This window comes from Giraffa tippelskirchi, chromosome 13 (genome assembly GCF_054371585.1).
Source record: "Giraffa tippelskirchi isolate mGirTip1 chromosome 13, T2T-mGirTip1v1.2.pri, whole genome shotgun sequence".
Lineage (NCBI taxonomy): Eukaryota > Metazoa > Chordata > Mammalia > Artiodactyla > Giraffidae > Giraffa > Giraffa tippelskirchi.
In genome coordinates this window covers 66001781-66021667 of record NC_137287.1, presented here as the reverse complement: position 1 = coordinate 66021667, position 19887 = coordinate 66001781, and the positions used below count along the sequence as shown (strand labels likewise).

The window sequence follows — 19887 nt, the reverse complement described above, 5'->3', positions numbered from 1 at the left end:
TGCTCAAATGACAGGTTCTCAAGTCCTTTTCAGCCAGACTTCAGGACTTTGCTATAGTTCAACGTTTGTTTTTTCAAGTGAAGTGAATGTGCTATATTGTTACACAGATGACCTCTCATAGTTCAACTTTCCTGTACCACTGGGCTTGACCATGTGACTTTTATTAACAAATCTGACTCAGGCTCTTGGAACATAGATGTCATCATGTTTTTCTTTAAGTTTTTCTAAGTTCTAAGCTATTTTATTATGCATCAGTATTAGCTGATGTGACTAGAGTCCATGTAGTCTATTTATGTGCTTTTGAATGCTTTTAGATTTGAAAGTTCATATTGGAAATATTAAATGACATATTTCTACCATGGAATTTTGGTGGTAATCTATGACCAATACCTCAGTTTCTACATATATTGTCCTTCAAATGAAGTGTTTTGCTTTGGGGTCTTAGCTAAAAACAGAGCTTTCTACAGGCAAAGTGATAATTTAATATTATTAGTTTGAATGTTAAACATTTTTACCTGAATGTTTAACTTTATTATTATTTCACTTCAGGAAAGTGAAACTGAGACTGTAAGTCAGTGAAAATAGGCAGATTTATGGGTAGCAGACTTATGGGTAGATAGTAAATAGCATTTCTCTAGATTGAAATTTTTGTTTACGACTTCTCTAAAGTTACAACATCACAAATAAGCAAAACAAAATTTACCTTATAGCATGGAATCACAAATCTTGAGTATGTCAGCATAATAGGAAATAATTGTTTTTGAAGAAATTTAATAGGAGATAGTCAGTAGTTTCCTTTTAATATAATTTTCATTGAAGAATAACATACATACTGAAAAATGTTCGATTATAGGAATAAGGATAATCAGTAGCTTTAAAATGTGACAAGAGTATCTTAAGACAGTTGTGTCTGTATAATCATGACATTTTACAGGTAACATATAATCCAGCCCAAAAAACAGATAATTTTTATTGTTCTTGTAACCCAACAGTAGAGGAATTCTTGGGCATGGCTTAATCTAGGACTTACACAGTGTGATTCTGTTTTAGTTTCTGGCTTTCTCTTCTCAGGCAGGCTTTCTTCTCCCATTTGCAAGGAGGCGCATGGCAGCTCCCAGGGCTGCAAACTTCTCCATTCATGTCCAGAAGGAAAGAAAAGTCTCTTGATACATTGTGTCGAAAGAGAAATGTTCCTTTCCTTAAATGTGCCAATCATGAAGGGCCAGGGGTGAGGTATAACTATTTTCTTCAGCCTAGTAGGGTCCTTGCACTGGGGCCAGTCTCAGCCAAGCTGGAGGGCTTAGAACAGGAAGCAGTGAGTTGCCCAGTGACAAATCAAGGAGCTAATGAAGGAAAAACAGGAGTGAGATTCCAGGAAGCAACCAGCAATTATTCACTACAGAATGAGATATGAAAATTTTTTAAAATCAATACATATTTAATTAAATGTTTGCAAAGTATAACATTTTGTCAACTAGTCAATAGCAATGTAACACATGTATTATAAAGTTACATATATATTATCTTCCATAAGAGATATAATTATACTTTAATATAGTCTATTTAATATGGATTGGGGCTTTGGCCAGTAAAGATAAGGAGAATATACCAATGGCCAATAAGCACATGAAAGGATGCTCAACATCATTACCATCAGTGAAACGCAAAAGAAAGCCACAGCGATGTATTACTTCACACCCACTAAAAGGCTAGGATAAAAAAACACAGCTTATAACAAGTGTTAGTGAAGTTGTAGAGAAATTGGAACCCTTCTTGTGTATTGCTGCTAGGATTGTAAGACGGAATACTCACTTTGGAAAACAGTTTGACAGTTCCTCAAAAGGCTAAACAGAGTTACCATATGACCCAGCAATTTCACTTCTAGGTTGTATACTCAAGAGAAATGAAAACTTATGAGATGTGACATTTTTACACTCACATTTTATTGATATTCATTGAGTTATATATTAACCAATATTTTATCAATTTATTGAAATATAAAATATTTTCCTTCACCTCCTTCTGTTTTCTTTCTCAAGTCAGGTTAGTAGAAAAAAAGCTGCCTGAGTCCTTGTGGTCACTCCAAGTTGTGTTCTGCCACAAATTAAGTCTTTGTCGTTTCCTAGAAAAAAAAGAAGTGAATTTAAGTCCAGCTTATTTCTAAAAGCCATGATAATGACATCAAGTTTTTCAATGCAGATTTTCAAATTATTGTAAGACCCTAATTTCAGGTTTTATTTTCTGCAGAAAGATTATAAAAGAGATCTGGAGACTGAAATTAGAGGGAAAGGCATGCAGGTGAGCACAGACACTCTTGATATCCAGAGAGCCAAGAAAGCATCTGAAATGGTCAGCCAGGTAAGAAACTAATGGGACACAAAGTTTAAAACAAACACATCAAATTGTATACAGAAGAAATATAAATGGTGTTTCCACATGTATGACGTTGAGATTCAAACATGTAAATATCTGCATTGCTATGGAAAGCCATGCGAAGCTCTGAAGATTGTTTTCTGTTCTTTTAGAAAGAATATAAGAAAGACTTAGAAAATGAAATTAAAGGGAAAGGAATGCAAGTGAGCATGGATATCCCGGATATACTTCGAGCCAAGAGGGCATCTGAAATCTATAGCCAGGTTGGTAGAGAATGAAGATGCTCAGGATAATATATTCTAATATTCAATCACCTTCTGCTCCGTGTGTCTCTGTGATTTGTGTCTTTTTGAGGGCTTTCTATTCAAAGTCAATGCACTCTATTATAAAGGAACCACTGACCAAACTTGATTGTCTCATTAATGAAAGGGACAACTTCTGTAGATTCACCTCAACAAACATTATTGAGCATCAGAGCACCCCTATTAGGTCTCTCTGTTTTGAGTCCAAGGACATTTTGACCTTTTTATTTCCATTTTTTGATTCCATTGTGAACTTGGCTCTAATGCTTATCCTGCAAAAAAATACAAAGAATTTTCTTTTATCCACTTCATCATGTATATTTTAATTTAAATAAACAACTTAAACTAAGAATAAGTTAAACTGTATAAGGTCTAAGGTGAAATTGAAGATTAATCAAAATTTAATGGAAGATCTAAGTTTTCTTGATAAAATTTAATTTGCCAAGTATATCTGTGATATATCTGCCAGAAAACTGGATGTAAGAGAAATAATGACTGCAAAAGAAAGTATTTAATGGGAAAAAAAGTTATTGATAAAATCTGATTTGGGCAAAGTTATTCATTAGTGAATAATTTATTTGCTATAATATTTGCTATAAAAAGAATGAATCCCAATGGAAAAGTAGTATAAGGGAATGAAAAAAATGCAATGAAGAAATTGAATTTGGCTAATGGGGTTTATGTTGAAATAATTTTTAACAAAATTTGACCAAATTTGTCAAAATTCTGACTAACATAAGCAAGGAATTGAAACATTCACTGGTTCAAAATGAGAGTGTCACAGAACTCAGGTTTAGGAGCTAGTCTTGCAAGAATCCACTGAGAGACAAGTGGTGAGTAAAAGAAAAGATAGCTTTACTGAGGGGCCAGCAATCCTGGGGAGAAGGTGGACTCATGTCCCAAAGAACCAACTATCCCCTGCCTATCAGGGGCAAGAGCTTTTAAAGGGGAATTTTAGGGCTGTATAGGCAAAGGGAGTTGGTGATGGACAGCGAAGCCTGGCGTGTTGCAGTCCATGGGGTTGCAAAGAGTCGGACATGACTGAGCGACTGAACTGAACTGAGGCAATGGGATGGGGGCTGTGAGCAGAGAAGAAGAGTCAGCTCTGACAGTCGTCTTGAAATTGATCATGTGGTGGTCTGATCAGTGTCATCTTGATTGTTTTAAGTACAATTAATCTTCAGTTCCAAGATTGGTTTGTTCCCATTTCCTTGAGTCCAGTTCTCAAAATTGTGGCAACTTATGTCATGGCTATAGTCTGTTTCATCATGTAGTTAACGTCTTCCACCTGGTGGAGGTTTCAGCATTTACAAAACAGCTCAAAGAATATGGCTGAAAATATTCTCTTTAGCTCTTGAGGAAGAACTAAAGGTCCTTGACTTTGTTTAATGACTAAATTTTATTTGCTTTTGTTTCATTGCTTTCCTTTGTTTCTATATTTCTAAATCTCTGATGAAATTTATTCTCTGACTAAAGTTTTTCTATAGACAAGAGACAGGTGGAGGTAATGGGGGAGTGGAGTCTCTCCTGGGAAGTCCCCATGGGGTCCTGCTCCATTTCAAGGGTATCGTGATGCCAGAATTAAGTATTTATCAAAGGAGCTACCTGCTTCTCAGCCTTCTTCAGTGACAGAGCAGTTGGGATGGTCCTGAAGTGTGTTCATCTGTCCTCAGTGTCTCATGATGGCACACGAACTTGGAGAAGTTGACACTAGCTGTATCAGCTGAACTAGAAATCATAAATTCTTAAAACAAGCATATTGCCATTTGATTCAATGGAGAAAAGTTGGCAAACTCATTCATGCATTCAGCAGATACTTCTTGAGCACCCATTTACATGCAAAATCAGACTTGGATTTTTGCCTTTGGGGAACTACTGGGTAACCTAATTATCAAATAATCATGCAAATATAGGATGACAAATTATGGTATGTCCTACCAGAAAGTAAAGATAACAAGAGTAAACCCTTCCCATAGGAAGTGGTGCCTGAGTTGTTAGAATTCCTGCTTTAATTTAACAGTGTTGATTTTTTGAGTGTGATATGAGGGTACATCTGATTTTAAAGAACTTTAGTTATTTGAGATACAAGGGAATGCTTAAAAGGGTTTAATGATGCTGTGGTGCATTTCAATGTGAACAATATTCTCCTTTCTTAACAAGCAGCAGTATGCCATGTAGTTACCTTCACTGACTTTGAAACCAGAGTGGCTGGGTTGAAATCCTGGTTCTGACACTTAGCTAGTGCCTCAGTTTCCCCAAGAGTGGATAATAATAATACCTGCTTGTGGAGTTATCGTTCTCTGATCTTCTAGGAGGTAGCTGTCATTCATCAGGTAGCCATTCTGGACTCCAACCTTACTGCCTTGCCTTCCTTGTCATGCTGTCCAAAGGCTGGGGCTGGAAGCTTCTCTGACTCATTAGGGCCTGCATTAGCACCGCTTCCTTTTTACTCCACTGCTGGAGCTGCTTTCCTGTTTCTCCACTGCTGGAAAGCCTTCCTTGCTCTGGCCTCAGGTCTTGGGCAGCGCCAAGCCTCTCAGAAGCTCCAGGATTGTATTTCACAAAGGAAAAGGCTGGAGGCTTAGGTATGGGGCCAAGAGCTACAAAGAGTGCAGCCTTGCAGACCAGAGCCTGTCCCTCCACTTTGGCCTCCTGACACTCTGTTCCCCACCCCAGCCCTAAGACCCCGCAACACTGCCTGCCCTTGGCCCACCACAGCTTCCTCCCACCATTCCCTCTTCTTGTTATTGACAACCGTCCCCAAGTTTTGAAACCCAAAACCCCTGAACCCCTGCATACCCCCAGCCCTCGCCTCTGGTGCGAGCTGAAGCTGGAATACCAGACCACCTGACCTGCATCCTGAGAAATCTGTATGCAGGTCAAGAACCAACAGTTAGAACTGGACATGGAACAACAGACTAGTTCCAAATCAGGAAAGGAATACATCAAGGCTGTATATTGTCACCTTACTTATTTAACTTATATGCAGAGTACATCATGTGAAATGCTGGGCTGGATAAAGCACAAGCTAGAATCAGGATTGCCGGGAGAAATATCAGTAATCTCAAATATGCAGATGACACCACCCATATGGCAGAAAATGAAGAAGAACTAAAGAGCCTCTTGATGAAAGTGAAAGAGGAGAGTGAAAAAGTTGACTTAAAACTCAACATTCAGAAAACTAAGGTCATGGCATCCGGTCCCATCACTTCATGGCAAATAGACGGGGAAACAGTGGAAACAAATGACAGACTTTATTTTTGGGGGCTCCACAATCACTGCAGATGGTGACTGCAGCCATGAAATTAAAAGACACTTGCCCCTTAGAAGAAAAGTTACGGCCAACCTAGATAGCATATTAAAAGGCAGAGACATTACTTTGACAACAAAGGTCTGTCTAGCCAAAGCTATGGTTTTCCCAGCAGTCATGTATGGATGTGAGAGTCGGACTATAAAGAAAGCTGAGCACCGAAGAATTGATGCTTTTGAACTGTGGTGTTGGAGGAGACTCTTGAGAGTCCCTTGGACTGCAAGGAGATCCAACCAGTCCATCCTAAAGGAAATCAGTCCTGAATATTCATTGGAAGGACTGATGCTGATGCTGAACCTCCAGTACTTTGGCCATTTGATACGAAGAGCTGACTCATTTGAAAAGACCCTGATGCTGGAAAAGATTGAAGGCTGGAGGAGAAGGGGATGACAGAGGATGAGATGATTGGATGGCATCACCGACTCAATAGACATGAGTTGGAGTAAACTCCGGGAGTTGATGATAGACAGGGAGGCCTGGTGTGCTGTGATCCATGGGGTTACAAAGAGTTGGACACAACTGAAAGACTGAACTGAACTACTATGTAAATGCTGGCACTAGTAGAAGGTATTGCCTAGGATATATCTGAGCTCGTAATAGTACATTTAGTAGCAAAAGGAAAATTGAGATTTTTATCTGTAGTATGAAATGCTAGTACCTTTCCTTAGTCAAATGTATCTTTATCTGAAGTAGGAAGCCAAGTATAAATCTAGAAGCATGAGGACAAGTAAGCAAAGAGAGTCAGGTTACTGGTAGGAGTTATAAGGGCTAGTTTGAACAGGAACTGGAACTGCTCATGAGAGAGTGGGTTCTAGGCTTAGGACTTCCATAGAGGTCCAGCCATCCCAAGGTGTTTGAATAGTCTTGGATGGGAACCATTGCCTGAGAGAAGGTGAATGTGTTTTCCTAGACTGTTTGCTTACTCTGTTTGCATATGCTGTTTATTTTTACTGTTGCATAAATACATCAAAGAGTTGGACAAGACTGAGCGACTGAGCACACACACACAAACACATCAACAACTGAATTAAATCCTAAGGCATAATTTAGAGCATGTGGGCTTCCCTGGTGGCTCAGCTGGTAAAGAACCCACCTGCAATGCGGGAGACCTGGGTTCGATCCCTGGGTTGGGAAGATGCCCTGGAGAAGGGACAGGCTACCCACTCCAGTGTTCTGGCCTGGGGAATTCCATGGACTGTATAGTCCGTGGGGTTGCAAAGGGTCGGACATGACTGAGTGACTTTCACTTTCAGGTATAGCAGAGTTGAAAAAAGTAGTACCATTTTCTCTTTGTCTCTGTCTCTTGTATATGCGCACACAGAGTTTCAGATTCACATTCACTTTATATTTTTAGAAAAAGTATAAAGATGAGGCAGAGAAGATGCTTTCTAGCTATTCTACTGTGGCAGATACTCCTGAAATTCAGAGAATTAAGACAACTCAACAAAACATTAGTGCGGTGAGTAGCCATTGTCTCTTTCCAGTTGTCACCTTGAAACGATGTTTTGAAAGGGGGCCTTTGTTCCTCAGTCTGATTTTTTTGCTGCCTTGCTTGAATTTTCTGTCAAATGCATATCTTTACTTCTTTTAAATCATAAGAACACCAAATGTTCTTACAACTGATAATTTATCATGATTATTTTACAATTACAGATTCAAATTTCCTTTTTAGGTACAAGCAACAGCTATTTTTAACCAAATTTTAAAATTTCACTCAGGAAAGAGATCTTAATCTTACACACGTATTTTACTTTGAAGATAAAAATAGTCATAATGAAATGATTGCCTTCCTGGTCATTGATTAATTACCATGATAATATATCTAGGGATTTACTAGTTTGTAAGCAATTCCTAAGGGCTTCCTTGGTGGCTCAGTGGTTAAAGAACCAGCCTGCCGACTCAGATGTGGGTTCAATCCATGGGTCAGGAAAATCCCCTGAAGAAGGAAATGGCAACCCACTCCAGTGTTCTTGCCTAGGAAACCCCATGGACAGAGGAAACTGGTAGGCTACAGTCTATGGGGTTGCAAAAGAGTTAGAAACCACTTAGTGACTAAACAACAACAATCAATTCTTAAACTTTGATATTTTTGTTTTGAGGAATAGGAATTTTATCAGCACCATTGATTAAGATAGTGGGCTTATATATAATGGGTATATGAACTTGAATTCTAAAATAAAAATTGATGGTACAGCCAATATTTTAATGTAGAGTTAACTTAGTGGTTAAGCAAATGTTATTAAAAATATAAATTTTATTATTTCTGAAAATTTCTGGATTATTTTCTACTTTCTAATAAATTGGAAAACTCTAAACTCTGCAGGTATGCTGTTCAGGTACCTCTAGGGTCTTCACAGGCAGGCTGTGCTAAGAGATGTAGGAATCTTGCTGGAAGAGAGGACGAGGGAGAAGAGTTGTGTGGCCCTTACCACCTGTGATTCCAGATTTCTAGCTTTTGCAGGGGAACATCTCATATGTCCTGCTCTCCTGACCCACACTGGGACCTACTGGTTAACAGATATCAGGAGAGTGAACCCAAATTCGGTGCTCTGTGACAACCTAGAGGGACAGTGTAGGGAGGGAAGTTGGGGGGCAGTTCAAGAGGGAGGGGTCATATGTATACCTATGGCCAGCTCATGTTGATGTGTGGCAGAAACCATCACAGTATTGTAAAGAAATTATCCTCCAATTTAAACGTTAATTAATTTAAAAAGAGAGAGAGTAGTTCTGGCCTCGAATGACTTCCTTATAATTAGTCTGTTTTTCTGTAGGACACTTTGTTTTTTCTTTTGCTTTGTAGTTGAAAGGGGTAGGTGTTGGTACGGATGGAGAGACGTGGGAAGGTTTAAGGAATAAGTGGAAGATAAGGAAAACAGGCTGACTTAGTGTTGATGCTGATAGTAAAGCTAATATTTTCTTTGAAGAGAACAAGACTGTCTTTGCTCTCACTTGAAGAAGAGCAGTTACTTGAAACTTCACGCTGGTTTTGAATTAAATGGTAACTGTTTAGTGAGCTTTTATAATATGTCCTTTAGTTTTTCTCAGCTGCACATGCGTCATATATTTGTATTTGAAGAAGAAAACTTATATTCTTAGAGCAAGTAATCTGCAGCCATGTAAGGTACCAGGCATACCCTAGAACAGGTAGTAGAGGTTTACTTGTAAAACAGTGGAATACAAAACCAAAGTTCTGCATTTATTCCCATGATGGATTATTTAATTGATTAATGTAACATTGGTTCTCATAAATAGAAGCTGTATTCACGTTACTTTAAAACTTGAGAAATTTTCCTTTACAAGAATCGAATCTAGGACTTGAATTCTAATAAGCTTAGTTATTCTTTTCCTTCTCTTATAATAAAGGTATTTTATAAGAAAGAAGTAGGAGCTGGCACAGCAGTAAAAGATACTCCTGAGATTGAACGAGTGAAGAAAAATCAGCAGAACATTAGTTCAGTAAGTTCTCTATGGCACTGATTATCCTTTCCAAAAGCAAACACAAGCTAGATAAATGTTTTTAGTTCTTTACAAAACTAGCTGCCTTTTTCTTTTTTCTTCACTTTGTTGAAACACTGTTTCATCAAATATCAAAGACCTAACTTTCAGAAGGAAACTGTAGCCTTGTTCCTCTTGAACCTAAAGCAGTATTTCATCTTGATATATATATATCATAGTGCATAAGAGATAGATCACTTTAATAGTACAGTAATGAAATCTAGGGTTAGATTTCATCCTTTTGAACAGAGTTTTAGCTGTATTACATTTTTCAGAGAAAGGATACTTTTCAATACCTCCCCACAACTTGGAGGAAAGAAATTTTATCCTGATAGAATGATTAAAGGGACTAGAACATTTATTTGGTGGCTTAAGAGGTTTCAAAGGCCCCATTTACCTTCTACTTCTTTGAAGAAAAGCACACACCTTCATTATAATTTGTAAAATAAATTTACCCCCCCTTCCCTAGTGCCCTTTGAACTTGGGGGAAGGGTAGAGGAGGTGCTTAATGTTATGGATTAAAAACTTCTTCACTCAGTGCTTGACATTTACAGTGGATCATTGCTACCCTTACCAATAGGTGTATTTGGTAATAGTTGTTATACAGTCATCCCTCGGTGTCCACAGGGAGTGGTTGCAGGACACCCCACACACACACACACACGTAGTCATTCACACATACTCACACCAACATCTGCAGATGCCCATGTCCCTCACTGTTGGGCCTCCACATCCTCAGGTTCCACATCGAGGATGTGAGGAGCTTGCTATTTAGTTTCTTGTTGAGGGTTCTTTCTTTATATCTCCTTCCCTGACCATTCTCTTCACCTTCACCCTTGGAGGCAGAGTTTCTTTAAGTCATCCAAGTCAAACTGCCTTGATTAAACGCCTTTGTCAGGAACTCTGATGGTTACCTGGCACCCTAGAATATGTGTGCACTGATATTTGTGGAGACAGGGTAGGAAAGGTAAGGTCGTGCTGTGGTAAACAGACTTACAGAAAATGAACTTACAGAAAAACTGCAGAATGCGAGTGCACTAGAATCTCTGTACAGTGAAGGAATCTGATTTCCTGAAGAAAGCATAAGGAAGAGGACCTGGCAGTGAGCAGGCTGATCCACCGTGGCAGGAGTCTGTGTCAGGCAACACTTGAGTTTGGTAGAGAAATTAGTTCAGCTGAAAAATGTAAAATGATTATTTCCTTCACTTCCAAGTGATAATATTTGAAATGTACCCATCAGTGTACTGGGGTATAATGTTATAAATGTTCTGTACTGCACAATTCTATTGCCTATAGCGAAATGACTGTGCCATTTTGATTAGTTTGGAGTTGTATGAAAAACAAAGATGTTCATCTTGAATCGTGTTTAGTGTCTCACCCTAGGAAAATCACACAATCTATCATTTCTTCTCCTGGCATCCCCCTGCCTCTTCTAGCAAACAATAAACGCATAGTTCTGTATCTCTATGAGCCTGAGCCATAAACTCCTGCTTAGTATTCAAATGGAAAGTTGCCCTTTCAAGATTAGCAAGATTTGTCAAACCAAGATAGGATTCTCTAACATTTAAAGATCTCGACATTTTCCACCTCCAGAGTACGAGCCTTTTGAGTATTAGCTTTCTCTCTTAAGAACTGTTTTGGAATCTTACTCGGAGACGGTCTGTCTCAGTGCACTCTTAATTTAACTGTTTTGGATCTGGCCTAATATTGGCGGTTTTACTCATATCACCTATGAAACATACAGATGCTAAAACATAGATGATAGTGAAGATATTTAGGTATTGTTTCTTCGTGACTCTCAGCATGAATTTCAGCCTTAATCATTTTAAACATTACCAAGTGATTTCTAAAATGTATTTTGCGTATATCTAAGTCTTTGCTAAATTGCAACATATGCCACTTGAGTCTAGCTGATGTGTCCATATTTATATGTATATGTATGTCCTTTTTCTCGATTCCAAACTTCCTTGCATTTTAGACGTATTAAAATACCATGTGATATGCTAGCATCACTAATCATTTTATAAGTTTAAAGGGCTTGTCTTGGGCATAATTGTGTGCTGGCGTTATCATTTATCTGGTTAATCTTCCTCTAAGTAGACTTGACTGAGGAGCTTTTGACTGTTGTGACTGCCAGGATATAGGCGGGCTTTACATAACATGATTGTGTGGTAGAAGACACTTCCTGGCTTTCTGCTACTGGCCCTTCTGTAGTGATCAGCACTCAATGGCCTCTGCTTGTAGTATATTTCCTCCCACCTTCTTCTTTCTCTTCTTTTATTTTTTTTCTTATTCTAGATTATTTGTGTACTCTCAGTCAGATAAGCAGTGTTTCCAAGACTTAGTAGCTAACTCAGTTTGACTCTTGCCTCTAAAGACCATGGTGAGTACACAAATAATAAATAGAAACTGCTTTTAGTATAGAAAAATAATGAATTATTATATTAAGATAATTTCTAAAATTTTTGGTGCATCTGCCTGATGATAAAATTTATTTTTATAAGCAGTATATGCTTATTTTAGTTAAAAAACCTCTCCAGTGATGGATAGGTGAATAGATATGGGTTTGTTTGTACTTTAAGATAAAGGAATCCTGAAAGCACCAGATGAAATAAAAATTTGTGTTCTCATTGAAGGAAAATTAATATTGGAATTAAAAAATAGGCTATGTGATAGTTAAAAATGAAGAATTCTTAACTATTTTTTAAAACTTATGTTGAATAAGACTCACATTTTTTTTTTTAAATAAATCATGCAGGTAAAATACAAAGAAGAGGTGAAACATGCAACAGCCATTTCAGATCCACCAGAACTCAAGAGAGTTAAAGAAAACCAGAAGAACATCAGCAATGTGTGATCACATTTCTTTAAGTATTGTTTTCTGTGGGCGTGACACTTGCACAGTAGAATGAATTAGAATGAATGCCACTGTAGGAAGGCTAGTTCCTGAAAGGTGGAGATAATTTCATACATCTTTGTGTTGGGCTAGCATTACACCAAGCATGTGTGTTTGCTTATTAAAGAACATGGTGTTGAATGCCTACTCTGTTCTTGTTCTTGGGGGCATTCAAAGATGAATGAGATACACCTTAAGTTTAGAGGCTGTGTGTATTCTCAAGGTCTCTAGGAGAAACAGCTGTGGGGATAAATAAAGATTGTGCATTAAGTGCTCAAAAATAATTAATATTTGTTAAGTGCTTACTACCTTTTTGGGGTTCTTTACATGCAATATCTCATTTAATGTTAAATAATAATTCTATTTTCAATGTGCTGGGGAAATGCGGAGAAGGAAGGCTTTGTCAGTGAGAGAGAGGAAAACCTATGGAAAAAGAGTAACATTTGAGCTAGATCTTGAAGAATTAATAAATGTTTGGGATGGATTTCATGAGGAAGGGCCCTCCTGGCAGTGCAAACTGAATGTGTTCATGATCTAAGATCTGTTCAAAGAGGGGAAAGTTTAGTGTGATGAGTCCTTGGGGTGGAAGATGGCAGGAGAAAGATGATGGAGAGAGAAAGCATGATTCAGACCACGAGGGGGCTGCCGGCAGTGCCAGTGTCCCTGGTTCAGGTGGCCTGCTGATGCTCAGGCCTTGACTTATGAGTTAAATTGCTTTAATGTGTTCCTTTTTTTTTTTTAATTAATGTTTATAGGAGTAAAGTTGATTTACAATGTTGTGTTACTTTCTGCTGTACAACAAAGTATATCAGTTATACATAATATCCACTCTTTTTCAGATTCTTTCCCCATATAGGTCCTTATAGAGAATTGAGTAGAGTTCCCTGTGCTATACAGTAGGTGCCTATTAGTTATCTATTTTATATATAGTAGTATGTATATATATTTTATATATAGTAGTATGTATATGCCAATTGCAATCTCTCAATTTATCCCTCCCCCCACCTTTGGTAACCATAAGTTTGTTTTCTACATCTGTGATTCTATTTCTCTTTTGTAAATAGGTTAATTTGTGCCATTTTTTAGATTCCACTTATAAGATATGATGTTTGTCTTTCTCCAATTTGCTTCACTCAGTGTGACCTAGAGATTGTCATAATATATCTCTTTTTGTAAAAGAAGAGTTACACAGGAAGCTCAGCTCAGTGATGAGCTAGAAGTGTGGGATGAGGGTTGGGAGGGAGGCTCTAGAGGGAGGGGATATATGTTACATATAGATGATACATATTGTTGCACAGCAGAAACCAACACAAGGTTGTAAAGCAATTATCCTCCAAAAATAAAATAAGAGTTTACTAGTTTTCAATTTATCATAGAAACATAACACTCTCTTAACATAACTATTTGAAAATAATGAGTTAACTTAATAAAAAAATACTAGAAATCACAGCTCAGGTGATACCTTGCATGGCATATGGTAAGTGGTGGATACATGATTGAAATTTAAATAACTCTGGAGTGGAGAACAATGTGGGCTTTGGACTGTTGGTTTGATCCTAGCTCCAGACCCTACTTGCTGTATATCCTTCATAAGCCACTAACCTGTCCAAGTCTCATTCTCCTCGTCTTTAAAACAGGGACTAGAATATTAAGTGAGATATTGCCTGTAAAGCACTCAGCATGTTTGTGAGTGGATGAATGCAATACATGACGCGTCTCTGTATCAAATTTCTGTCCCCAAACTTAGATCTACTAGAAATTGGCTGCAACAATTTCTCTACATCAGTGATGCTGTTCAACAAATGTTTCTCCTCTGAACTCTACCCAGAGTCATCTTTCTTTGTATCCTGCCATCAACAAAGATTACTCTGGACCTTTCCTCTCTTTAGGCAATTATCCGACACAGAATCTGCCTAAACTCTCAAACTGCATACCATGGCACAGAGAAAGAAGTCGCATTGGCAAGAGCCTGACCCTTTGTCATTTATTTTCCAGGCTTATCAGATATCTGTTCACTTGCACATGCACTGCTGAGGGTGTACATCTCAAGTCCATTTTATCTGCAGGCCTTGTGATGTCTTGCAAAAAAAAAAAAAATTCCCTCACAATAAATTTAAGCTCCAAAAAGTCATCAAGACTGTCCCTGTGGAGTTCTTCATAATGGGATTTTAACCTCTAGTTTTCCTTTTACCTGTCAGAAATTCATTTGGTGGACATGCTTTCTATCTCCCTGTGTTGGATCCTCATTTATTTCCTGGAATGTTGTGGAATTACTGGGAAAGCTGACCACAAATGTTGGACTCTGATCCCCTACTCTGTGCAGTAGGTCAGAAGTATCTCCATGATGGGACTTCCCTGGCACTCCAGTGGCTAAGGCTCCACTTTCCCACTGCAAGGGGCTAGGGTTCCATCTCTGGTCAGAAAACTACATTCGTACTTGATGAAACTAAAGATTCCATTTGCGACAACTAAGACCTGGTGCAGTCAAATAAATAAATAAATATTTTTTAAAAAGAAATATCTCCACGACACTGGTCAGAGCATGGTCTTCCAATGTTGGAACTTGGTGGAAAAGGAGGTTCAAGGTTTCTTTTTATAGTGACAACCGATAACTGAGGTGCAGGCATAGGACTGGCATAGCCCTTCTTTCTAGTGATGAATCCAGAATTTTTATTTTTAAATGTAAATATTATATGGTCCTTTGGTAATGTCATTTTAGTACTGTGAAGAAATGAACTCACAGAAGCGGTCATTTATCATTACTGATAGGATAAAACTCCGAGAGGCCACCAAGAAATAATACAGTTTGAAGAATAACAACCCAGGTATAATTCAAAACATTCGGGCAAGGAAAAGCTTATTTCCAGGATCACCGTGATGATGACGTCTATTAGCAAAGCATCTTTCCCTGTAAAACCCTAGCAAAGATGTCAGCTAACGAGTGCTCTGTGACGTTTCTTTTCACCAGTTGCTGTGTGTTAGCTCAGTCTTCCTTCCGGTAACCCCACACCACCTTGCGTTTGTCTCCCAGCTCAGGTACAAAGAGCCGTGTGACAGAGCAACCCCGGTGAGCATGACGCCCGAGATAGAGAGAGTGAGGAGAAACCAGGAACAGCTGAGCACGGCAAGTTGTTTCTGTTTCGCTCTTAGATTTTGCCAAACATTAGCTATTTTTATTCTTGGCAATGCTTTCTGAAAAGCTTTAGACGCTCTACATCTTGGTCATTCCTTGTCTACTATCCCATACTGAGGGGTGGGACTGTGGCACCCTTGTGGGAGTCCAGGAAGTTGGGAACTGCTTTGCTACTGTTCAGTCATGCTTATTTCTTCAAGAAATCTTTTTTTAAAATATTTTTTCATGTGGACCATTTTCCAAAGTCTTTATTGAATTTGTGACAATATTGCTTCTGTTTTATGTTCTGGTTGCTTGGCTATGAGGCATATGGGATCCTAGCTCCCTGCCTAGGGATCGAACCTGTACCCCCTGCATTGGAAGGCAGAGTTCCAACCATTCAACCCCCAGGGAAGTCCCTATTGAAGAACTCTTCATTAAGCAATGCGGCAGGCATTATCCTGGTCACTGGTACACAGAGATAGATAAGATCCCTTCCGATCTTCATGGGCCTCATAGTTTAGATGGTAAATCTCTAAAACTACATGCAAATCTAAAGACCTGGAGAGCAGCATAGTGGGTATATTGTCAGTCTGAGAAAAGAGAAAGTTGTCTATTGGCATAAGGAAAAGAAGACCTGACTTGACTGGGGTTCTGAGACATAATGTCATGGCAGGGAACCTTATAAATAAAACAGAAAACATCAATCATTTAGTGATCTGTTGCTAGTAAAGCAAGGGTAGTTAATAATCGTGAGATTCCTCTGCTGTGGACCCTGTGCTAAATGTGTTATGTGACTCAGTGGGGTAGGCATGATTTATTGCTCTGGTTTGTAGGTGTGGGAAACTGAGTCTTTAGAAGTCAGAGGACGTGCAAGAACCCATGGTTTGTGACAGCAGGGCTGAGATTTGAACCCAGGCCTCCCTGAATTCAAAAATCTCTCTCAAATGTGTCCCTTAATAGTTATTTTTCCCATTTTTTGACCGTTTTATGGAACTTTTACCATTATAAACAATAACCTTCTTCTTCTGAAATAGATAATTTTGAGACACTATAAAATTGAAGAGTGACTTCTCTCAGATGGAGGGAAAAATCAGGCTGAATGCTGCTTTATCTTTATAGTATCCCTGATGGTGGTATGAGTGAGGGGTCTTCAGCTTCTACTGAAGGTGGAGGCTCCAGGGTCAGAATAGGAGTAAATGGCCTTCCCAGGCTGCTGTGGCTACTTCACTATAGTTCTCTTGTAATGATTTTTTTTTTTTTAGTTTTAATTTTTTTCCCTATTTTTTGTCCACACACAGCATGCAGGATCTTAGCTCCCTGACCAGGGATCTAACATGTGGCCACCACTAGTGGAAGTTAAGACATCACGGTGTCTTAACTACTGAACCGGCAAGGAAATCCCTTGTAATGATCTCATTACAGTGTCTTCCCCTTGTATTTCTATTACATTTAGTCGTGGTCTTTGCAATTAGTTCTGGTATTGAAGAGAGAAATATTTATTAAAAATCATTTTTAAGGAGCACAACCAGCACTTGCTGCTTGCCAAGTCAGAAGAATCAGAAGCCAGATGTAGATTTGAACTGAAAGGTTGACACACATCTACTATGGGAAAAATTATGTAAAAAATAGGGGTAATTTTGAGGCTTATCCTCTGTTGGTATTTGGTTGGAGACCATTCTGCTATTTATTAAAATTCATATTAATCCTCCACAGGTAAAATACAGAGGAGAGATTAAACAGGCGACTGCAATTTCTGACCCACCAGAGCTGAAGAGAGTGAAAGAAAACCAGAAGAACCTCAGCAATGTGTGATCTTAGTCACTTTTTTCTTATGAAAGCAAACATATTGTCTACATGTCAATGAAGGGATTGTGTTTACAAAGTTTTCATGACCTTGAGTTGATTGCCTCTGCTCTCAATTGACTGTCAATTTATTGGAAAGTTTTCAGGTTGTTAGGTGTTGTGGGTCCAGCCAGACATGCCCTGCTCAGAGTTCCCAGTGACTGCAATGTGATTTTTGTCTGCAGGTTATTGTATATCCCTCTTATCTGCTCTTCATGCTTGCAGTTTCTGTGATTCTCCAAAGGGATGCCATGGCAGTTTCTGGCATCTTGGCTCTACAAATAAGCTTTCCCACTCCCTTTCCTCCATATGTATTAATAAATGTATTCGTGTTCTGTAGCCTGTCCAGTCCCACCTCCCACTCACAGCTATCATCATTTTATTTTTGGATGATGCTGGGAAAAATTATGAAGTGTGCCTGGCTGAATAGCTCACATGAAACAGGTCCATTTTCAGCGCACTTGTTCAGGGCTGTCAAGTTTTACTTAGACACCAGTTCTTGGCCTGTTCTAACTCCTTTCTGTTATGTAATCTGTGGATGTAGTTTGCTGAGAGAGTCCTTTTTTATTTTACTTTTATTTATTTATTTATTTATTTTTAATTTTTTTTACATTACAATATTGTAGTAGTTTTTGCCATACATTGACATGAATCAGCCATGGGTTCACACGTGTTCCCCATCCTGGACCCCCCTCCCACCTCCCTCCCCATCCCATCCCTCTGGGTCATCCCATTGCCCCAGCCCTGAGCATTTGTCTCATGCATCGAACATGGAATGGTGTTCTGTTTCACATATGATAATATACATGTTTCAGTGCTATTTTCCCAGAACGTCCTACCCCCACCTTCTCCCTCAGAGTCCATAAGACTGTTCTATGCATCTGTGTCTCTTATTCTGTCTCGCATATAGGGTTATCATTACCATATTTCAAATTCCATATATATGCATTAGTATACTGTATTGGTGTTTTTCTTTCTGGCTTACTTCACTCTGTATTGTGGGCTCCAGTTTCATCCATCTCAATAGAACCGATTCAAATGTATTTTTTTAATGGCTGAGTAATATTTCATTGTGTATATGTACCACAGCTTCCTTATCCATTCGTCTGCTGATGGACATCTAGGTTGCTTCCATGTCCTGGCTATTGTAAACAGTGCTGCGATGAACATTGGGGTACATGTGTCTCTTTCAATTCTGGTTTCCTTGGTGTGTATGCCCAGCAGTGGGATTGCTGGGTCATATGGCAGTTCTATTCCCAGTTTTTTAAGGAATCTCCACACTGTTCTCCATAGTGGCTGTACTAGTTTGCATTCCCACCAACAGTGTAAGAGGGTTCCCTTTTCTCCACACCCTCTCCAGCATTTATTGCTTCTAGACTTTTGGATAGCAGCCATTCTGACTGGTGTGAAATGGTACCTCATAGTGGTTTTGATTTGCATTTCTCTAATAATGAGTGATGTTGAGCATCTTTTCATGTGTTTGTTAGCCATCTGTATGTCTTCTTTGGAGAAATGTCTGTTTAGTTCTTTGGCCCATTTTTTGATTGGGTCGTTTATTTTTCTGGAATTCAGCTGCAAGAGTTGCTTGTATATTTTTGAGATTAATTGTTTGTCTGTTGCTTCGTTTGCTATTATTTTCTCCCATTCTGAAGGCTGTCTTTTCACCTTGATTATAGTTTCCTTTGTTGTGCAAAAGCTTTTAATTTTAATTAGGTCCCATTTGTTTATTTTTGCTTTTATTTCCAATATTCTGGGAGGTGGGTCATGGAGGATCCTGCTGTGATTTATGTCAGAGAGTGTTTTGCCTATGTTTTTCTCTAGGAGTTTTATAGTTTCTGGTCTTACGTTTAGATCTTTAATCCATTATTTTACTTTTAAATTTTTTAAAAAATTTACTTTTATTTTTTGGTTGCATTATGTAGCATGTGGGATCTTAGTTCACCAAACAAGTATCAAACCTGTGCCCCCTGCATTGGAAGCATGAAGTCTTAAGCACTGGACCACCAGGGAAGTGCCTGAGAGAATCCTTTTTTCGAAGTCATTAATAATAAATTGTGTTCTTTGGAAAAGGAAATTTGAAAATCTGTTAGATGCAAAGAAATCTTTTATTCTATAAACCTTTAAAGTCCTTTGGCCAGATTATAAAGGAAAGGCAGTTTACTGTTTGGCATTGTCCCTGACAACTGTATTTTGGAGAAATAGATACTCACCTTCTCCTAATGTATTCAGAGTCACAGTTGATGTAACTCCATTACTCTCTGAAGGGAACATGGTTCTGGAGAAGGAAGGATGGAGCATTAGGGAGCATGCTGGCCTTATGGATCACCATGGTTACCACTTAGGCATCATGGCCAAAGTTCTGCCACAGTTAATTACTAAGAAACCATAATGGTCCAACAGCTTTCTATATGGGTAAGAGTACCTTAAAGTAACATCCGTGAAGATATTTTTTACCTTACTCCTTTGTGATGAAATGCTTATTACAGCTTTACTGATGGTACGCCCATGTAATGAATACATTCTCAGTGATTCTCTGCCATAAGATGAATTAAAA

At 38.6% G+C, this 19887-nt stretch overlaps 1 protein-coding gene and 1 long non-coding RNA gene across 4 annotated transcripts in view; one reads left to right on the top strand and one right to left on the bottom strand.

The window, feature by feature from the left end:
* The window catches only part of NEBL (nebulette), a 363259-nt gene that overhangs the window by 309641 nt on the left and 33731 nt on the right, over nt 1–19887 (top strand). Inside the window, exons 15-21 of one of the 3 annotated variants that reach the window (XM_081556673.1) lie at nt 2248–2358; nt 2526–2636; nt 7340–7444; nt 9349–9441; nt 12239–12331; nt 15408–15500; nt 17205–17297. The exons of the other annotated variants lie outside the window; for them this stretch is intronic. Coding sequence (XP_081412799.1) covers nt 2248–2358; nt 2526–2636; nt 7340–7444; nt 9349–9441; nt 12239–12331; nt 15408–15500; nt 17205–17297 — 699 coding nt within the window. The remainder of the gene's footprint in view (nt 1–2247; nt 2359–2525; nt 2637–7339; nt 7445–9348; nt 9442–12238; nt 12332–15407; nt 15501–17204; nt 17298–19887) is intronic. 3 annotated transcript variants of the gene reach the window in all.
* Nucleotides 946–19657, bottom strand: LOC145532171 (uncharacterized). Its single transcript, XR_014073048.1, has 5 exons — nt 19544–19657; nt 10493–10655; nt 2688–2947; nt 2017–2122; nt 946–1343 (listed from the first exon to the last, which is right to left on the bottom strand). It is a non-coding gene; the product is annotated as an uncharacterized LOC145532171 (long non-coding RNA).